This window comes from Episyrphus balteatus, chromosome 1 (assembly GCF_945859705.1).
Source record: "Episyrphus balteatus chromosome 1, idEpiBalt1.1, whole genome shotgun sequence".
Lineage (NCBI taxonomy): Eukaryota > Metazoa > Arthropoda > Insecta > Diptera > Syrphidae > Episyrphus > Episyrphus balteatus.
Window position 1 is genome coordinate 164,932,504 of NC_079134.1, and position 17,825 is coordinate 164,950,328.

Here is a 17,825-nt window from a genome sequence, read left to right on the forward strand (position 1 = left end):
CGAAACAGTTATTCGCGCGCCTGTCAAGAATTTCGACTTGCACAGTGTTCTTTTTATGATTTTTTCAACAAAAAAAAGTATGGAGAAGATCAGTAAAATGCAAAATGTGTGAGAAGACTAAAGCCTAACTTTTAATTTTATTTTGTATAATACCATTTTTGTGAATATCCAAAACTATTGAAAAGTACTGAAAAACTTCATCAAAATCGTTAAATAGATTACCAAGAAATACCATTAATAGAATCAGAGTTGACGTGGCACTGAGTGGATAGAAAAGGAACTTTTAAAGTCTATTTTGAAATATAAACTCGTTTTAAATACGATTTGCATTTTGTTAAGAATAGTAGATGAGCCAAATTGAACGATATTTCCAAGGAATTGTTGGACTAAGAACCTTACATCCCAAAAACTTTTGTCCGACCATTTTGGCAACTAGGCTGTTTCCAATTTTTTTAAACTCCATTCAGAAACAAAGTGCGAAAGTTTCATCCAAAAAAGAGCCCTTTCCGAAAACACACTAATTGTTGGCTTTAAATCAAAATTTACTAACTGCAAAAACAGAGTTGGCAAAATATGGTCGGTATTGTTTTTAATAAAGGCAGATTAACAACAATCTTAACTTGTTTTCATATTTCTTGCCAACATACTAAAACAGATGAAATAAAATCGGCGTATCAATAAACAGCTTTTTCCCAAACTATTTTATTAATAAGGAATTGCTTATTTGAACAAACTCTAGAAGAGGTATACGGATCATCTATTCATTGTGTGCAAAATTTTATTCGATTCTGTCTATTTTCAGGGGTCACTACCGGAGAAATGGTATTAACAGAATTTAAGATTTGAAAAATTGTTGCGGCAATCACTTACTCTGTGTTAAAGCTGTAATAAGCTTTTGTTTAAAATTTCAATTCATTTTGAATATTTAAAGAGTTTTCAAACCGCTTTTTTGAACATTTTTGATGCTCAATTTTGAAAAAAAAAGGGTCTTAAAGTTTTCTTAATTGACTGAACTTTGAAACAACAGTTTATTTCAACAAAATACGAATTAAGGGGTATAACTTTAATAGAAGCCTTCTTTAAGTAAAAATATGAAAAAAAAAAATCCCTTCCAGTTTTTGATTTTGATAATTTTTTTTTTTTTTTTTTTCCATTAAATAAAAACGAATAAGAACCCACAAGTCAATGAGCGAATCAAATTTTATAAAACCTAACATTTGAAAGGATGGATTTAAGATATATCGTGCCGATAGCTTAACTATGATCGGAATAAATAAAATTTAAATAATAAAAGACCTGTTTCCTATTGTTGATGAGATCTAAGCTTTTTTTTTTCTTCAATCTTAAGCTATAAGATACAAACAACATCCGTGAACTGTGTTTCCCCTCTCATACATAAGACACAAAAGCAAGAAAAGATAAAATCGGAAATCGACCTAATGAGTAACTGAATTATTTTTAAGATATTGGGTACCAATTGACTTGATTTTTTTTTTTTTTTTTTTTTTTGAATGAAAAAAAAACATTTTTTATTAATTAAGAATGAAAAAAATAAGCCAGATTGCCAGATGAAGACTCAAAAAAAAAAAGAAAAAAAAAATTATACTCAATGGCAGATCAATGATCCTCATTTTTTTATGATTCAAATTGGGATCGTTTAAGAGAAAAGAAGAATTGAAATTCTAATAAAGATGGATGGAAACAGATTTTTTTAGATTAACAACAATCATTCGTATGAATTTGAATAAATTTATTATTAAATATGATTTATTTGAGAAATATTATTTTTCAATTGGGAATCAACTTGGCAGCGTTTGGTCGAAGAAATACTATTACGATGATGAGATGATATTTCTTCTTAAAATTTATGCGTATAACCATCATTATGGGTATTTATTTTTAGCTTTGATTTATAAATTGAAGAAGAGATCTTCTACAAAAGTTATTGTTATTATTGGATTTGGAAGAAGATACAAAAAAAAAAACTAGGTAAGGCTAGGTTTAAGAACATTAAAAGTTCATTATCACAAAATAGGTTTAAGCCACACACACACATGATTGAAAATAATTAAGGTCTAGATCGTTAAATCTTTGGCAAAATATTATTTTCTCTATTATTTTACCTTTTTTTCTAATTTTTTTATCGCATGACTAATGAAATAAAATCCGAACCAATTGAGGTAAGCAATTAATGAATGGACCGAAAACATCACAGAAAAAAAAATAGAATTAAGTGAAAGTTAGAATTCTATCAAATCAATTTTAGTAAAAATGTGAATTAACTAAGAAAAAAGTAAAAATTTGGCTTTAAGGCTTAGGTACATTACACAACACTTTTTTCTTTTGAAACCTTAGCAGAAAAATATAGTTTTTGAGCAAATACTTGCGACTAAGTAGAATCTATTAGACTACTTAAGACCATTTTAGACCATTTTATTCTTCAACAACAAAAATGCAAACTAAGTAAAATTTCTATCTTCAAGATATCACTTCAAAGTATCTTTTTGTCTATTAATTTTTGTTTCTATCTAATGCTTTCATGACTTGAAAAAAATGAAGAAAGGATTGCATTTATCTGCTGAAGAAGCAAATACTGATCCACATGTAGGTTTTAATTTTTATTTCATTTGTATTTCTAGGCAACTTTTTTTATTTTTTAAGCCAGAAGGAAATAAGAGACGGCTGGGTGATCTTGATCACTCCACCACCACCAACAGTTTGATCATGATAAATTGTTATGATTGCATAAAATATAAAAAACGAAAACAAAAAAAAAAAAAAAAAACAAAAGAGGATCAATGGCATGTGCTCTGTTCGCTGTTAATTATTGTTATGTATTTTTAAAGTATATTATATACATTTTTTTGTATTTGTATCTTAAGTTATGTTGTTATTTGCAGTTTTCGTGCGCTATACATTGACGCTTGGTTTAATTAATTCAATGAAATACAGAAAAAAGAGTCGGTTACCAAAGTGTGACAATCTTTCTATGGTATTATAAATTCCCCCGCTTTCAAAAGGATCCAATGCAAAAATTTAAACAAACAGAAATAAATAACAAAAAAAAAACTTATTACTGATTTTTATCGTTGTAAGTTTCCGGTAAAGTATATGTATATAGCTCATATAGGGTGTCTGGTTTTGTTCGGTAAAATAACATAATTTAGCTAATTAGAATGCAAAAGGCGTACCGATTCGTGGCCTTCCATTCGGAAGTTCCTAATGAGCCCTTTAAAATAGATTTATTGGAAGAACCGAAGGCGAGGAAGAAATATTATATTATGTCTAGCCTGGGTGTTAAAAATAATGTCCGTCAATACATAAAGTTAAAGTATAAGTGTGTCGGGACGATTTATGGTCATATATTTAAATTCAACGTATTTCAACGTAGCTTAACTAACTTTATCTTGAATAATAGGTAAAAAATAATATGGACAAAACAAAAAGCATGTGAAAGTAACGTTCTTCTAGTTTTAGGATCTTATGACGAAGTATTTTTATTTTAAAGGTAAAATTGTTCAATTGTTGGAACTGTTCAAAAACTAAAATTTTTAAAATTGTTTCTGTTTTTACTTTTGCAATAAAAAGGTTATTTATTTGGCCTTAGGATTCTTTTTATTTCCAACTTCTACGATTGTTTTTAGACTGCAATATCAGACATCACACCAAAACCTATACTTTTGACTTTGACTACCAATATCTTAACAACGGATCACCTTGTAGAAAATTCAAGTATATACCTATTTAAAAATTTCATTCAATTTTCTACAGAAAAAATAAAGCTTAATTTGTTAAAAAAAAATTTTCTAACGTTTGATATCAATTTAGATAAGCTATCAAAATAGGCATTTTTACGGTTTTTTTATAAAATGTTCCGCTTTTCTATAACTATGGGTGATAATATTAAACTGAGGCTTGACTATTGAAGCTTGATATACCTGAAATCAATATGCAAAGTTTCAGACTTATTCATCAAGCAGTTTTTCTGTTGTGAGGGTTTGAACTTTTAAGACACCATATTTCTGCAGCTCTAAATGACTTACTTCTAATCACTTTTTTAATGAGTAAAATCAAATTCTTTTGAGTTTATTTGAACATTTAATCAATAAATATCGTTTGAACTTTAGATAAAACAAAGAAAAATCATAATTTGGAAAAATTTTGAAAAATATCAAAAAATGGTATGGAAAGTTTTATTTTTCAAAATTTAACTTTTTTTGAAAACTTTTAGTTTTTCCTTAATTTATGTAAAATTAAAACAAATTCTATTAATAAAATTTCGAAATTATCTCAAAAGAATTTGATTTTGCTCATAAAAAAAGTGATTAGAAGTAAGTCATTTAGAGCTGCAGAAATAAGGTATTTTATTTTATCTCAAAAGTTCAAACCCTCACAACAGAAAATCTGCTTGAATGAATAAGTCTGATACTTTGCAAAATTTTCTAATGCACTGAATATCATTATTATCAAACTAGTAAGATGTTTTCTTGTTCTACAAAGCCATACAAATTTGAATATTATTATTAATAAAGTTAAAATTTCAAATAGGACATCCCGGGAGGGCCATTCTTCTCTTGAGCAGAGTCAACAATACGTTCTTTACAAAAACTCAAGATTTTATTCAATGTCCTTTCAAATCATCATTCAATCTGATCATAAAAACAGAAGCCTACACACTTGATATTCCCATCAAACCAATTTGACAATATTCGGAACCAGCGAAAGATTCTTCCCACGATCGGTTTGTCTCTGCCTGCACCAACAACATATTCTCAAGTGTGTACCAAGTCCAAAAAAAAAAAAAAATTATTATCCCAAAAATATATGAAGGACTTCCATTCATTTGAGTTTCAAACATTTCGCTGAATGACACAGAGATCATCTCTCATATGTTTTGTGTAGATTTGCTGCAGCTGCTGCTAAAGTAAAAAATATTTTTTTTCTTCTTGCAGAATATCTTGTATTCTTTATCTGGTATTCCCGCTGAAGAACAATCTCCAAGAAGAACACACATTTTACTTCAAAAAAGAAAAAAAAAACGATGTGTACAGCCCCGAGTGGCCACTTGAAAATGGACCACGATGCTGCTGATGATGAAGAGAGGTGACGCCTGCCTCTCTCATAATATCACACACATGCGAGTACGCCGCGTACACATTTCTCTTTTATTAGACTAACCAACTAACCGCCACGCAAAGTGATCATCATTATATTCAATTTTCTTCCCATTCCCATATCATTTGGTCCAAGCTCCATGGAATCAGTTTAAATTTTTCGAGGGCTACCCACTCCAATTCATGCTTTGGTAGAGGTTATATAGAACCGCTATATCCATCCAGTGAGAGTAAGTGGATGGTGAATTGGAGCGCCTGCCGTGCGCCACTGCGCCGCGCCGCCTTCATGGCGGTCAATTGAAATGCTTGATTGGATTCGTCGCCAATTGCAGATATTCATTGTTTGTTTCAACAAAAAAAAAAGTGAAGAGTCGAGTCTCTTCTTTTCTATAGAGGTAGGGTGTTGATGATCATCGTATTGATCATCGGTGTGATCCAATCCAAAGCGAAAGCTACCATGCGCATGTACCCATATGGAACATGCTCACAAAAAAATATAGATTCAATGGAAATTATTCTATCAAACATTATCCAGCTGTTGGGTGATGGGGTTTGTTTGTTTACTTTCAGCGGCTTCCCGAAAAAAGCCAACAGAACTAAAAATTTGTTTACAATCGATTTTGATTAAGAATTGTTTTTCCAAGTGCGAAATTGTGGTAACCAGCTGGGATATTGGTGAGATGATTGCTTATTTATCCATCATCCCCATCACCGCCAAATGGTTGCTATCGGTGCACGATTTTCTTACAAGAAGGGGAGTTTCCTTCCGCTTTGATGTGCGTCTTTTCCTTTCTTCGTCTATTCAAACAATAAACTGATAAAAGGGCTGCGTTGTGAAAGTCTGAAAAGGAAGTCGTCGTCTTTGCAGCCATATTGAATTGCTATTCAATCTGTCATTGAGACAAAGGACACACTTTACGTGCGTCGAGTCGAGATATCGCACGAAAAAGAAAAAAACGCACCACGTGCCGGTTGTGTAACGGAAAAAACAATGCAAATGCACTTAAATCAAATTTCATAAATAAAAGTGTATTGCAGATCCTGTTCCAGGAAAGTCCCACTTAAAAAAAAAAACAAAACAAAAAAAAACAACATGAAATTCCAATATCCTTAAAGTCCTGATTGTTTCCTTATTTGTCGTTTGTAATATTTTTCCTCCTTCAACTTTTTTTTCAAAATTTCTTTTTCTTCGTTTTTTTTTTTTCTTCTTCTAGGCAGGAAATGATTTCCAAGTGTCATCAAGTGTTCCACTTTTGTTTAATTTTTTTTGGTTGCTGTTTTTTTTTTTTTTTTTAATGTCTCCTCCTGCGAAAGTGAGTTTTCCTGTTCATTTCTTCGAATTTTATATTCTTGTAGACAATCTACCTACTTTATTTTTAAGCAGACGACATATCCGTCATTCGCTTTCAATTGTTGTTGTAACTTGCAAACGTGAGCATATTGCGACAATGCATTCACCTTTTTTGTTGGAATTGTTTTTTTTTTTCGAGAAAATTTTCAACACGAAAATTAGAATCAATTTATGTAAGCAAATTTGTATTTAGGTGAATTTTTTTTGACCTGACGTAGACAGGAATTTTTTCGTGTTGACGATATCGTTTGGAAGTATGCGATGTGGACTTTGTGCTTTGAACTGAATATGAAGCTGATTTTTCCGATTAATTGAATTGAGGTTAAATGGAAAATAGTTAAATATATTTTTTTTTTTTAATTTTAATGAAAACTCTTTTAACTTCCGATCTACTTGTCTTTTCACGAAATGCTTTGTATTTTGATGTCAAAATTTTTGTTTTTTTCTAAGAATTGAGTGCATTTCATTCTTAACCCTCTGTCGGCACATTTGGCAGGACAAAAATAAAAAAATTACGATTTTTCAAAAAAGTGGTCTCAAAAAAGTCTCTTTATAAGGGTGAAAATATTTTGTATCGGAATTGTGAATACAAATTCGAATTCCTCGGAATATTCTACATCAATTTCATACTTGATTCTCTATAAAATATTGTGACCCAAAAAAAGTTCTAGCGACATGAAAAAGTATAAACCAAATTCGCACCCGTGTGCCTATCACGTCACAAAAAAGAGGTGTGCCTACAGAGGGTTAAATATAGTTTCTTGATATGACCGCAATTAAATTATCTTTATTTAGTGTGATCTCTCAATTCTGAGTTTTCTTGGAAGTTCCTGATTTCAACCCAATCAGTAAAATGATCAAGCACAAATTTAAATATTTTGTGGACAATTAATAAAAAAAAATTGTTTTAAAATGTTTAATGCTATTAAATTATTTTCTTGCAACTGCGTATGTGGCAACGGCGGCATTTGATAACTGATAATGCAGTTTAAAACAAATTGTAGAAGATTCAAACAAAAAGAAAATTCAAGCTATGTAAATTAATAGCCTTTATAAAAATATTAAACTTTTATCAGAAAAAAAATTTCCCAAGATAAAAATAAAACAAAAAAAAATTGACAATTTTAGGGAATTTTCAATTTTTCAGTGCAGAATTTGTTTTTTGAATTTCTCCTGAACGAAGGGTGAATAAACAATTATATTTGGTGTGTGAAAAAACGATAAATAGATATTTGGTGTGTATAAAGAACACTAGGCGGACGATTTCAATCATTTTTATACGTCTCTCTCAAAATTGGAGTCCGTCTCATTTTTTTAGAATTCCTATTAAAAAAATATAGAATTTGCTATCAAATTTTTTTGAAGGGTGGACAAACTAAAATTTTGGGTGTACAAATATAGACAAAAGTTAGACAAACGAATAAGACTTGTTTTGAGATCGCAGTTCTAACTTCACGGAGCTAAAGTTTAAATAATTTAACAATAAATTAGTTACACAAAATTTTCAATACAAAATCAAACGCCCACATCACATCGATTGGTTTCACATTTCAATCTTTGATGCTGCTGTTTAATCATTATCACACTTCCATCCCAATCTTTTTATATAAGATTAAGGTTTGACAAATTTGTATTCATTTAAGTAGCTGCCTGCAGTCAAAAGTCTACTCCCTATTTATTATTTTATAGCTTGTGTTTCACCTACAAACATTTTTGATGGGGGCCCTCAACCTACGTTAAACATCATTAGGGTTCTTAAATGACTGTCAACATAGCTATTGTTGAAACGGTACTAAGCTCTTTACACTTAATACCTATAAGTTTTTATAAAAATATAATTCTCACGCTATATTCGAATCTTCATCTTTATCAGAAAGGTTTTAAGAAAATAAAATTCAATAAAAGAAAAAAAAAAGAAATATTTAAATATCAACACATTGTAACTGCATATCATTTTTTAGAGTATTATTATCACAGCAGGGGAATTCTGGAATTCTCTGTCTTAAATGCAAATGGCATTGTTTTCTCAAGACAGACAGACAAAGATATAAAAGGTATCATCTCGCATCATAATTTCAAACTTTCTCCTTATAATATAGTTAAAGGTAATTAAAGTTGAAAAAAACTTTTTTTCTATCTATGTCTTTCTTTGATATGTTTTTTTTTTATGATGCACATCTTATTTGTATTTGAATGCATCATGCAAATGTTCAAAAAGACATCTTTTTTTATCTATACAGCAGCATCAGCATTGGTTAAGATTTCCATAAATTTAAAATTTTTATTTAGAAAGGTCTCGTTTTTGTTTCGAAGATACATAAGTCGTCAAATTAAGTGGCCACCCAATATATTTATGAAAGAAAAACAAAAAATGTTTTCTATTTTGTCGGTTGAACTTTGGTCTTAATTAGACAAATATTTCTTTTTTAAGAAGGAAAAGGTGGGTTGGAAAATTGAATCAACTTAAAAGACATTTCAACAAAGGAAATGTAGATTAGGACTTAATTAATAAGACCTACAAATTAATACGATTTAGATGTTAATTAAGTCAATAAAGATACTAGAGGAGCCAAAAATTTTTAAATGTAAAAAAAAATTGAAGCTTTTTTGAAATCGTATTGAAAAAAAAACTTCGAAAACTAATCTTTTTCATAAAACCTTAGGTACTTCCTTTAATTTGGCCAATACTTGACTTTATATTTAAACTTTGATTCATGAACTAAATCAAGTCAAACTGGATCATCCTTTTTGAAAAAAATCCCCAAAATAACCATCTGTCACATACGCCCTTTTATGTTGTTCCACTTAGTTTTTTTTTATATAATTTTTACTTGAACCAGTTTGAGATCTCCTTCAATCTTGATGCAAACTTCATGCAAAAATATAATAAAAAAAAAAATCACATACATATACACACCTTTTGGATTAATAAAAAAAAAAGGTACCACTACTTTATATGAAAGCAGGTGAGAATGAAAACAACAACAAAAAATGCAGGTGTACTTCGACTACCTACTAAACCTATATCTTTATACCTTTATGTGAATATTCCCTTGTTTGTATTGCAATGGCATCAATGCTGCAGCCATTATGGTTGTTTTTTTTTTTTCTCCTTTATCTACTGGTTTTCTTGCAAGATTGTGGTTTTTATACTTCGTCTCATTGAGACATCGATACTTCTTTCATTCAAAACTCTCAATGCAAAATCTTATATGCATAATAAATGCACCTTAATCCAAAGGGAGTACATATTGCATTCAGTACAGTTTTTTTTTTTTATTTGTTCTTTTTGAAGCTGAGACTTACTGCAACCCACTTAATGTCAAAGATGACTGGATTAAGTATTATTTTTGTACCTTTTGTTTTGTTCATTTATTTCGCAATTTCTTGATATTTATAAAATAAACATTATGCAGGAGAATACAAATATTGATCATTTTCTTTTACTTTCAAGAATTATTGTACTGTACCATTGTACTGTATTAAAGAGTTCACAAACTTAGAAGATAGAAAATAGCTTCAAACTTGGGGAAAAGTTTTGTCAAAAGGAACGAAAATAAATCAAAAAAGATCAATTACAGATATGAAGACAGTCAATCAAATATATCTTTTATACCTTGCTACTGAGTTAAAAGTACTTTTTGTAAGTGTACATTGTACAACAAGTGCAACACTCAGCATTTTGAAAGCAGTATAGATAAAGTTTTCTTCTTCTTTTCTAAAATACACCTTCTAGAATTTTAACTTCTATCTTTTCTTAAATCAGTGGACTCTGTTCAAGTAGCTTCTAATCAATCAAATCCAAATGTTATCTAAGAAAAATAATACTTAAATGACTCTATAAAGTCTAGGCTTTTCTTGTTTTGAAAACAAAAATATAAAATCATTAAAGAAAATAAAAGCCTATTGCACTTTTTTTAACTCCCACTTCAAAAAATTTAGTATTTGTCCTAAGCAAAGTCTAAATTTACTTTTGTCAAGTATCTGAACTTTAGTTTGAAAGTACCTTTCAATGATAAAAATAAATATAAACAAAAAAAAAAAAAAACAAATAAAGTTAAACGCGTAACTAGAACACTCATTTATCTTATCAAAAATAATGATTTCCATCTGTTTACAGTAATTTTTTTTTATTATTATTAAAAAGGAAAACAGTACCTTACCTACTACCTACGTTTAAGTTCTCATGTAGTCATCATCAGGTAAGTAGGTATATCAAAATAATAAGTCACACCTCATATAAACAAATAATAATAATGAATTTATTTTTGTTTATAATGATCAAACTGAACACGTTCTTATCAACAATAATTTCATTTTTTTGATATAAAAATAAGTTTGGTTAGTCATTATACAAATTGCAAGAGGTTCCATGTACCTACAGCACTGATAAAAAACAAAGTAAAAAATTGATGACAGTATTGAAGTGGAACCAAAGGCTTGAAATAATATCTCAAAGGTGTACTTATTTAAGTAACGCTTTATTTAAGAAAAACGTGCACTTTTTCGAGAGAGAAATAAATCAAGCAATTAGTACCTACTTTTCAAGAGGTACCTATAATGAGAACAAAATTGAACAAAGAGTATTAACCTTGCAACATTACATGTTTTAAATATGAATAGTAATGAATTTTGTTATTTTTTATGTCTAAAAAGACAACATTACCAATTGACAGGGATGTCCAAAAAATTTTACAAGACTTTAAATGAGATTAAACTAAAGTAAAAAAAAAATGAAAACTATAATTTATTTAATTTGTTTTAAAATACATAATCTGTTATTTAAAGTTGCAATTTAAAACCGTTGTGAGACAAATGTAACAAATGAAGGTATGTAATTAGCATGATAAAAATATAATATCTACAAAACACAAAATATGAATTTATTTCATTAATAACGAAAATTTTAACAAAAATGTTAAATTCCACACGCGTAACAGTGTTAAAATGGATATATTCTGTTTTTTTCTTTCGATTTCTGTCTTATTGTAGGGTTGGGTTCGATATCCCGCTTTTTATATTCCCGTTTTTTTAAATCCCGCTTTTAAAATCCCGTTTTTCATTATCCCGCTTTTTATAATCCCGCTTTTTAAAATCCCGATTTTTATAATCCCGTTTTTTACTATCCCGATTCTGCAAGCAAAACTAGTTGTTTTATTTTAAAAAATCGCGCGATTTTTTAAAATAAAACAACTAGTTTTGCTTGCAAAATCGGGATACTAAAACAAATTAAAAAATGAGACATTGTTCTAAACGCATTTAATTAAAACCCTTAACAAAAAATATATTATATATAAAAAATAAGAAAAAGTAAGGAATGTGATACTAAAAAGAAATCAATTAAAAAACTTATATTTACTTTAAAGTTTCAGAAGAACAATCAAATCGTGATATTCCCAAAGATTAATAATAAAATGATGACAACACCTTAAATTAAGTACACACTACATAATCAAAAGAAATTTCATTTAAATATATTTCAACTTATATTTGGATGCATTTCAACAATTTTGATATTTAAATAAATGAAATTTCTTTTACTTGCGAACTCAATTTAAGGCTTTAATCATTTTATGTTTTTATAAAAGAAATACCGTTTTCATAATGTGTTGAAGGTACATATTGTGTGGGCAAAAAATCAGTTTTACTAGTTTTTTGTCTATTTCTCATGATTTTTTTATTTGTGAATTAAGCATGTATTTTGTAAAAAAATCGGGATTTTCGGGATTTGACGGGATTTTAAAATGCGGGATTTCAGAAAACGGGATTTAAAAAAGCGGTATTTTAGTAAACGGGATTTTGAAACTTTTTTTTCGGGATTTTCGAAAAACGGGATTTTAAAAAGCGGGATTCCGATACGCTCCCCTTATTGTACTTATTGGTAATAAAAATCAACAATAAGATATTTAGTTGTCACATGCATTTTATTTCGTACGTAAAAGCATTTTGAATTCTTTTTTAAAAATATATTGTTTATATCACACCCGTAACGCTACTAAATTAGAAATACAAAGAAAACAATGCAATCAATATATTATTCAAATTGCATTCATATAACATTGAATAATGACTTAATCTTAAATCATAAAATTATTAATAAAAGTGTCACACCCGTAACGATGTTTATATTTCCAAATTTCAAGAAAAAAATTTGATGCAAAAATCAGCTTCCAATTGGACGAAATTCAAAAGTTTTATTAAAGTTAAACTTAAACTGGTTATAAAATACCTACTACTGAGAGGATATGCACATGAGTCAGTAGTGCTCAGAATACAATTCTTATTTAGAGGTTTATGTTAAAGAATAATTTTCCATACTTACTTGGTTTTGACACAATAGGAATTAATCAAATCTTTTCGCAATAATACTGTACTAGATAAGCTTCTAATAGTAAGCTAAGACAATTTTTTAAAATTTGTCATTTCATTGAACAAGAAGTCACAGAAAATAAAATACTTACTATAACTGTACTTCTTTAGACCCAACCATTTGCGGTAGTTAAATTTCGGATATATCAATTTCTATTTTACCTATATTTTTCCATGGGTTAAATTTTCCACAAATCTTACAAAACTTTAAAAAACACAATTTTGAATATTTTTTTTTTTTGAAAAACGGGTTGATAAATTTTTTTTGAAATTTCGTTTTTAAGTGTTAATCAAAATTTTATATAAAAAAAGGTTTTTCAAAAAATTTTAGAAAATTCATATAACGCCCATATTATTGACAAATTTAAAAACAAGTTTTATAGTAATGTTTTGTGACTGCTTTAATTTGAAATATACTTCGACCAATTGGCAATTAAACTAAAATTTTATTTAAGATTTGGTATTCTAGATGCCAAAACTCAAAAGTCTCGATAATAGTGCCAAGTTTAGTAAAATTTGCAACTTCTTACATTCACTAAACATGTTTTGAGAATAAACTTGTTTTGAAATTAGTGAATAATATTAAGTTTGCTTTAAAGGCTCTAACAATTTTCATTTTTTTTTTTGTAATTCATTTTTTTAAAACAAACCAAAAATGGATTTTATATATTTTTACATTATTTGGACTTGTATTTATGAAATTCCATAAAAAATCAAATTTTTAATTTTTCCCTAATTTTGTTTGGAGTTATGGAAGTGTTCCTGGAACGTATTTTTGGATTATAGGTAGGTATATTGGATAAAAAAAAAATAGTAACGATTTTTTCTTTTCTTCCAATAAATTGAGTCCTTTTTATCAGGGTCGTCACAAGTAGGTAAAAGCTTACTTTAGAATGGAAATGGATGAAAGTTCTTTTGAACTTGAGGTTTGTTAATGAAAACTTGCATTATTGGTTTCTTGATGGTTTTTTTTTAAACTATTTTGTACAGTGGCGGATCCAGGATTTTTTTCTGGGGGGGGGGGGGGGGCACAAGGGACGGATTGGCAAAAAAAATCAGAAATAACAGTTAGATATAAAATGACGACTGACTGACAAGCAGCGAATTTTAACGACGCACAGTACGGTATTTTGGTCTAAAACCTGGCCAAAAATATTTTGGCACATTTTCCACATCAAATAGGTACCAAATGACAAAAAAGTTATTCGGAAGGAAAAATTTTCATTTTCTTGTTACAGTAAAAGCCACTTAAGTGCTTACCTACTTACCTCCTGATTAGCCGGGAGAAAAAAAAATTAAAAAAATCATAAAATGCATGTACAATCCTGTGATATATTAAAGTTAGTACCTAATCTATTCCTTATTTTATTTTTTGACTTAAGTTGTTTCATTAAATAGTTTTTGAAAAACTGAGTTTTAAAGATAAAATTTAGAAAAAAAAATGTTTACGTTTTTAAATTGATTTTGTATAAAATTTTGCAATATCATGGACATATTTATACCACTATTTAATGACCTAGTAGTTTTTAGTCAAATACTTAAATATTCGTTCTAATAAATATTAAAGTTCTAAAAGAATAACAAAAAAAAACTGAAACATACTTTTTCCCCGGGAAACCCAGTTTTGTTTTTTTTTTTTTATTTGCATTAAAATTTGTTTATATCTCAAGAATATTGTGTTCAAATTGTAGGTCTATTGGATCCAAATTGACTAAGTTATGGGTATTTTAATACTTCGCTTACGAACGTTTTAGTCCACAGTTCATAAAACACAACTTATGTTTTCAAAGCCGGTGCCCCTCATAACTTCAAAACTAATGCACTGATTCTTTTGAAATTTGGAACACTATTTTTTTACATATTTTTAAAGGTATCCCTGGAGAAATTTTCTCAATAACATAATGTTTATAAAATCTATAAGTCGCTTTTGAGGAGTTTTTTTTCAAGGAGTCTTAATTTTCGGGGTGTAATTTTAGGCAAACTTCTGAAATGCAATTTTGTTCTACATATCCAGCAGTTCAATAATATATAGGCAATGTTGTGGAGTGTTGCGCTATTTTAAAAACAGTTATTTAAAAAAAAAACAACGAAAAAAGAGCAAATTTTTTAAGTGTGAACTTCAATGAATGAAAAAATAGAGTTGCATATCGTCGGTGAAACCAGAAAAGTGTGTAACTCCATTTTACTAAATTTTATAGGAGAGCAAATAAACAAAATCGTTGTGAAGGCATTTGTATGAGTTTTCATTTTCTAATTTCCTAATAAAATAAAAACTATGAACTATAAGGGGATTCTGAGTTTAAGGAACGGTAGATATTAGGTTTGTCTAACAGATGGCATTCAAATCTAATTTTCAGAAAATTTGGAGTTACACACTTTTCTGGTTTCACCGACGATATATATTTAATTTTTTTTTTAGAATACCATTCATACCTTGATTGTCCATGTCCATATCAAAATTTTTCACCAAAATCACTTTGAAGTTAAAAAAAACACTTAGAAAATTCACTTTTTTTTTAAATCGTAAAAACATTCGTGTTTACCCATCAACAAATAGTCGTTTATTTATTTGTGAGGTGGAGCTTTTCATGGGAAAGGGATGCAACAAACAATAAAATTCGCATTTTCAGCCAGAAATAGACAAGAGTTTCACCCAAGTTGTTTCTGTTATTATTCATATATTTTAACAACTCTTATAATTTGATTTGCTTTAAGTATGAACCAGTTCTGAGAGGGGGTCACGTGTCCCCGTGAAAAGCTTCTTAATACCTACTTTTTTTATGTCAAAACCTTTGACTGCATTTTAAATCCCTTGCTTTTCCCAAGCCAAATTGTTTGCAACAACCTAGCATTTATTTATTTGTTTTTTAAGTTAAGAGGTAATTACGTTTAAGTGGAGCTTAATTTAAAGTCTCTCACTTATAAAAAATTAATACACCCAAAGAAGCTAAAAAAATAACAAAAAGTTACTTAATCGATTGCGCTGCATATTGCATTCATTCAACAAAGTCCAAAGTTTATTTAAAACCTACAAAGTATGAACGTGATTTCCAATAAACAACTTTTCTATGAGAACCAAAACATTATATCAAAAACCGAGCGCCACTTGTTTTTCCATGTTTTATTTTTCTCTCTTTTTTTTTTCTTCTCATCTACAAACAAATGAATTTATTTAAATTGCTTCACAAAGTGATTAACTTAAAAAAACGAACAAAAAAATCTATTTGCACGCCAAACTATCAGATAAAATAGTGTTCCAACTTTACTTCATAATGTTGGTAGGTACTTCCCCCCTGTTTCCCCTAAATCAAACAAAAAACTACACGCCACCGTTTTTTTTTTTTTCTTACTCAAAGATAGATTATAAAAACATTGAAACGTAGTAGAGTTAAGTACACACAAAAAAAAATATTTGCAATTTTCTAAAAAAAAAAAACTAAACGATCCGATCCAATCCCCGTTTGTATGGGGCACATAGTTTGCTGTCACACAAACAATTTGTATTGCGCGCCTACCTTTTAGCTTACCTCTTATAATAGATAGATAGTGCCCAGATCGATGCAACTTCGGTTCGCTTCGGTTATGCAATTAACGCATTTATCTCTCTTTGCCAATCTCGTATATAAATTTTTTTTCTACTGAATGAGCTCTGTCGGTGAATTTCTATAGCTTACCCATGGTGCCTAATAAATGCATTCGTGTTAAAGGTACCTATCTGAAAAGAACCTGAACCCAAAATCGCCTGCAGAGTTTTTTAATTCATCCATCGTCCGTCGTCGTTCAGTCGGTTTTCCAACCAAACAATCTAACACACATACTTTAACAGAAAGAAACCCAGACGAAAACCTCTATGGAAATAGATAGAATCCCATGAATGAGCAAAAATCCTTTAAAGGTATTTGTGTCTGTGAACAGAGACACGACAGATAGACAGACAGGTAGGCTTTATAAAGGCAGGTTTTTGAGCCTCTACCTGATAAATTTTTATATATTACCTGGGAATTTTACCTGTTCAAGGGTGCGACTAGGGAATTCATAAAAACCAGACTCAGACCGACCGACAGATGCACTTTTCATTCATTTTTGGATATACAAACAAACTCGTATTTTTTTTTTCCTGTTTATTGTGCATTTTTCTATAGAATGTCCTTTTGCCAGGATCTCGATTTTTGAAAAATTGATGAGAATCAATCATGGATTAATATTTTTCTAATCTATCTTAAAGATGAAGAAGATACCTAAAAGAAGATCAAGAAGAACTCACCTTTCATATCACCATCATCGACGTATCCTGCTGATGTTGCACTAGACAAATATCCTGGTTTGACTAATGCCTGTAATGTTATCCAAAATATCCAGAGTCGCCAAATCGAGATATCCATTTTTGGAATTTTTCTATCTTTGTATCTTTTTTTCTAAAATTCACTTCACTATTTTTTCAAATATTTTTTTTTAAATGTGTTTTCACTATATCCTTTTTTATTAGAATTTTATATGTTTAGATACTTTTTTATCTATAAGATACATTATGCATACATTTGTGTATCTTTTTTTTTTGAATTTAATGAATGAATTTTATTTATAACAGAAAAATTATAATTGTGGGAAACTATAAACTTCTTTAAGAGAGAGAACTGGTAAAACCACTTGTTGTGTTGTTAGTTTGCCCTTAGTAAAGGCACATTTGCATTCGATAGATACTTTTTTGTATCGTTTGGATACTTTTTTAATTCTTTTTAAATCGCGCGCGTCTTGCAAATTTTTGTTGTTGTTATTGTTGGATTGGATTATGTTTATTTTGAGATTTTTTTGCACACTTGTTGGATTCCAATAGAATTTAATATATTGTTTAGGTCAGCACAATCCAAAAGATACAAAATGTATCTTTTAACTGAAAATTTGCATTTGAATTATGGTTTTGAAAAATATTCAATATTCTTGTGTCATAAAAAGATATAAATCTTCACTTGGAACGTTTATTTGCAATTGCA

General features: G+C 29.1%; 1 protein-coding gene across 1 annotated transcript in view; it reads right to left on the minus strand.

The window, feature by feature from the left end:
* The window catches only part of LOC129921076 (epidermal growth factor receptor), a 126,068-nt gene extending 108,819 nt beyond the window's left edge, over positions 1-17,249 (minus strand). The window contains exon 1 of the mRNA XM_056002722.1: positions 17,099-17,249. Within this exon, the coding sequence (XP_055858697.1) occupies positions 17,099-17,216 (118 nt within the window). The 5' untranslated portion in view covers positions 17,217-17,249. The remainder of the gene's footprint in view (positions 1-17,098) is intronic.
* Between the last annotated feature and the right edge of the window lie 576 nt (positions 17,250-17,825).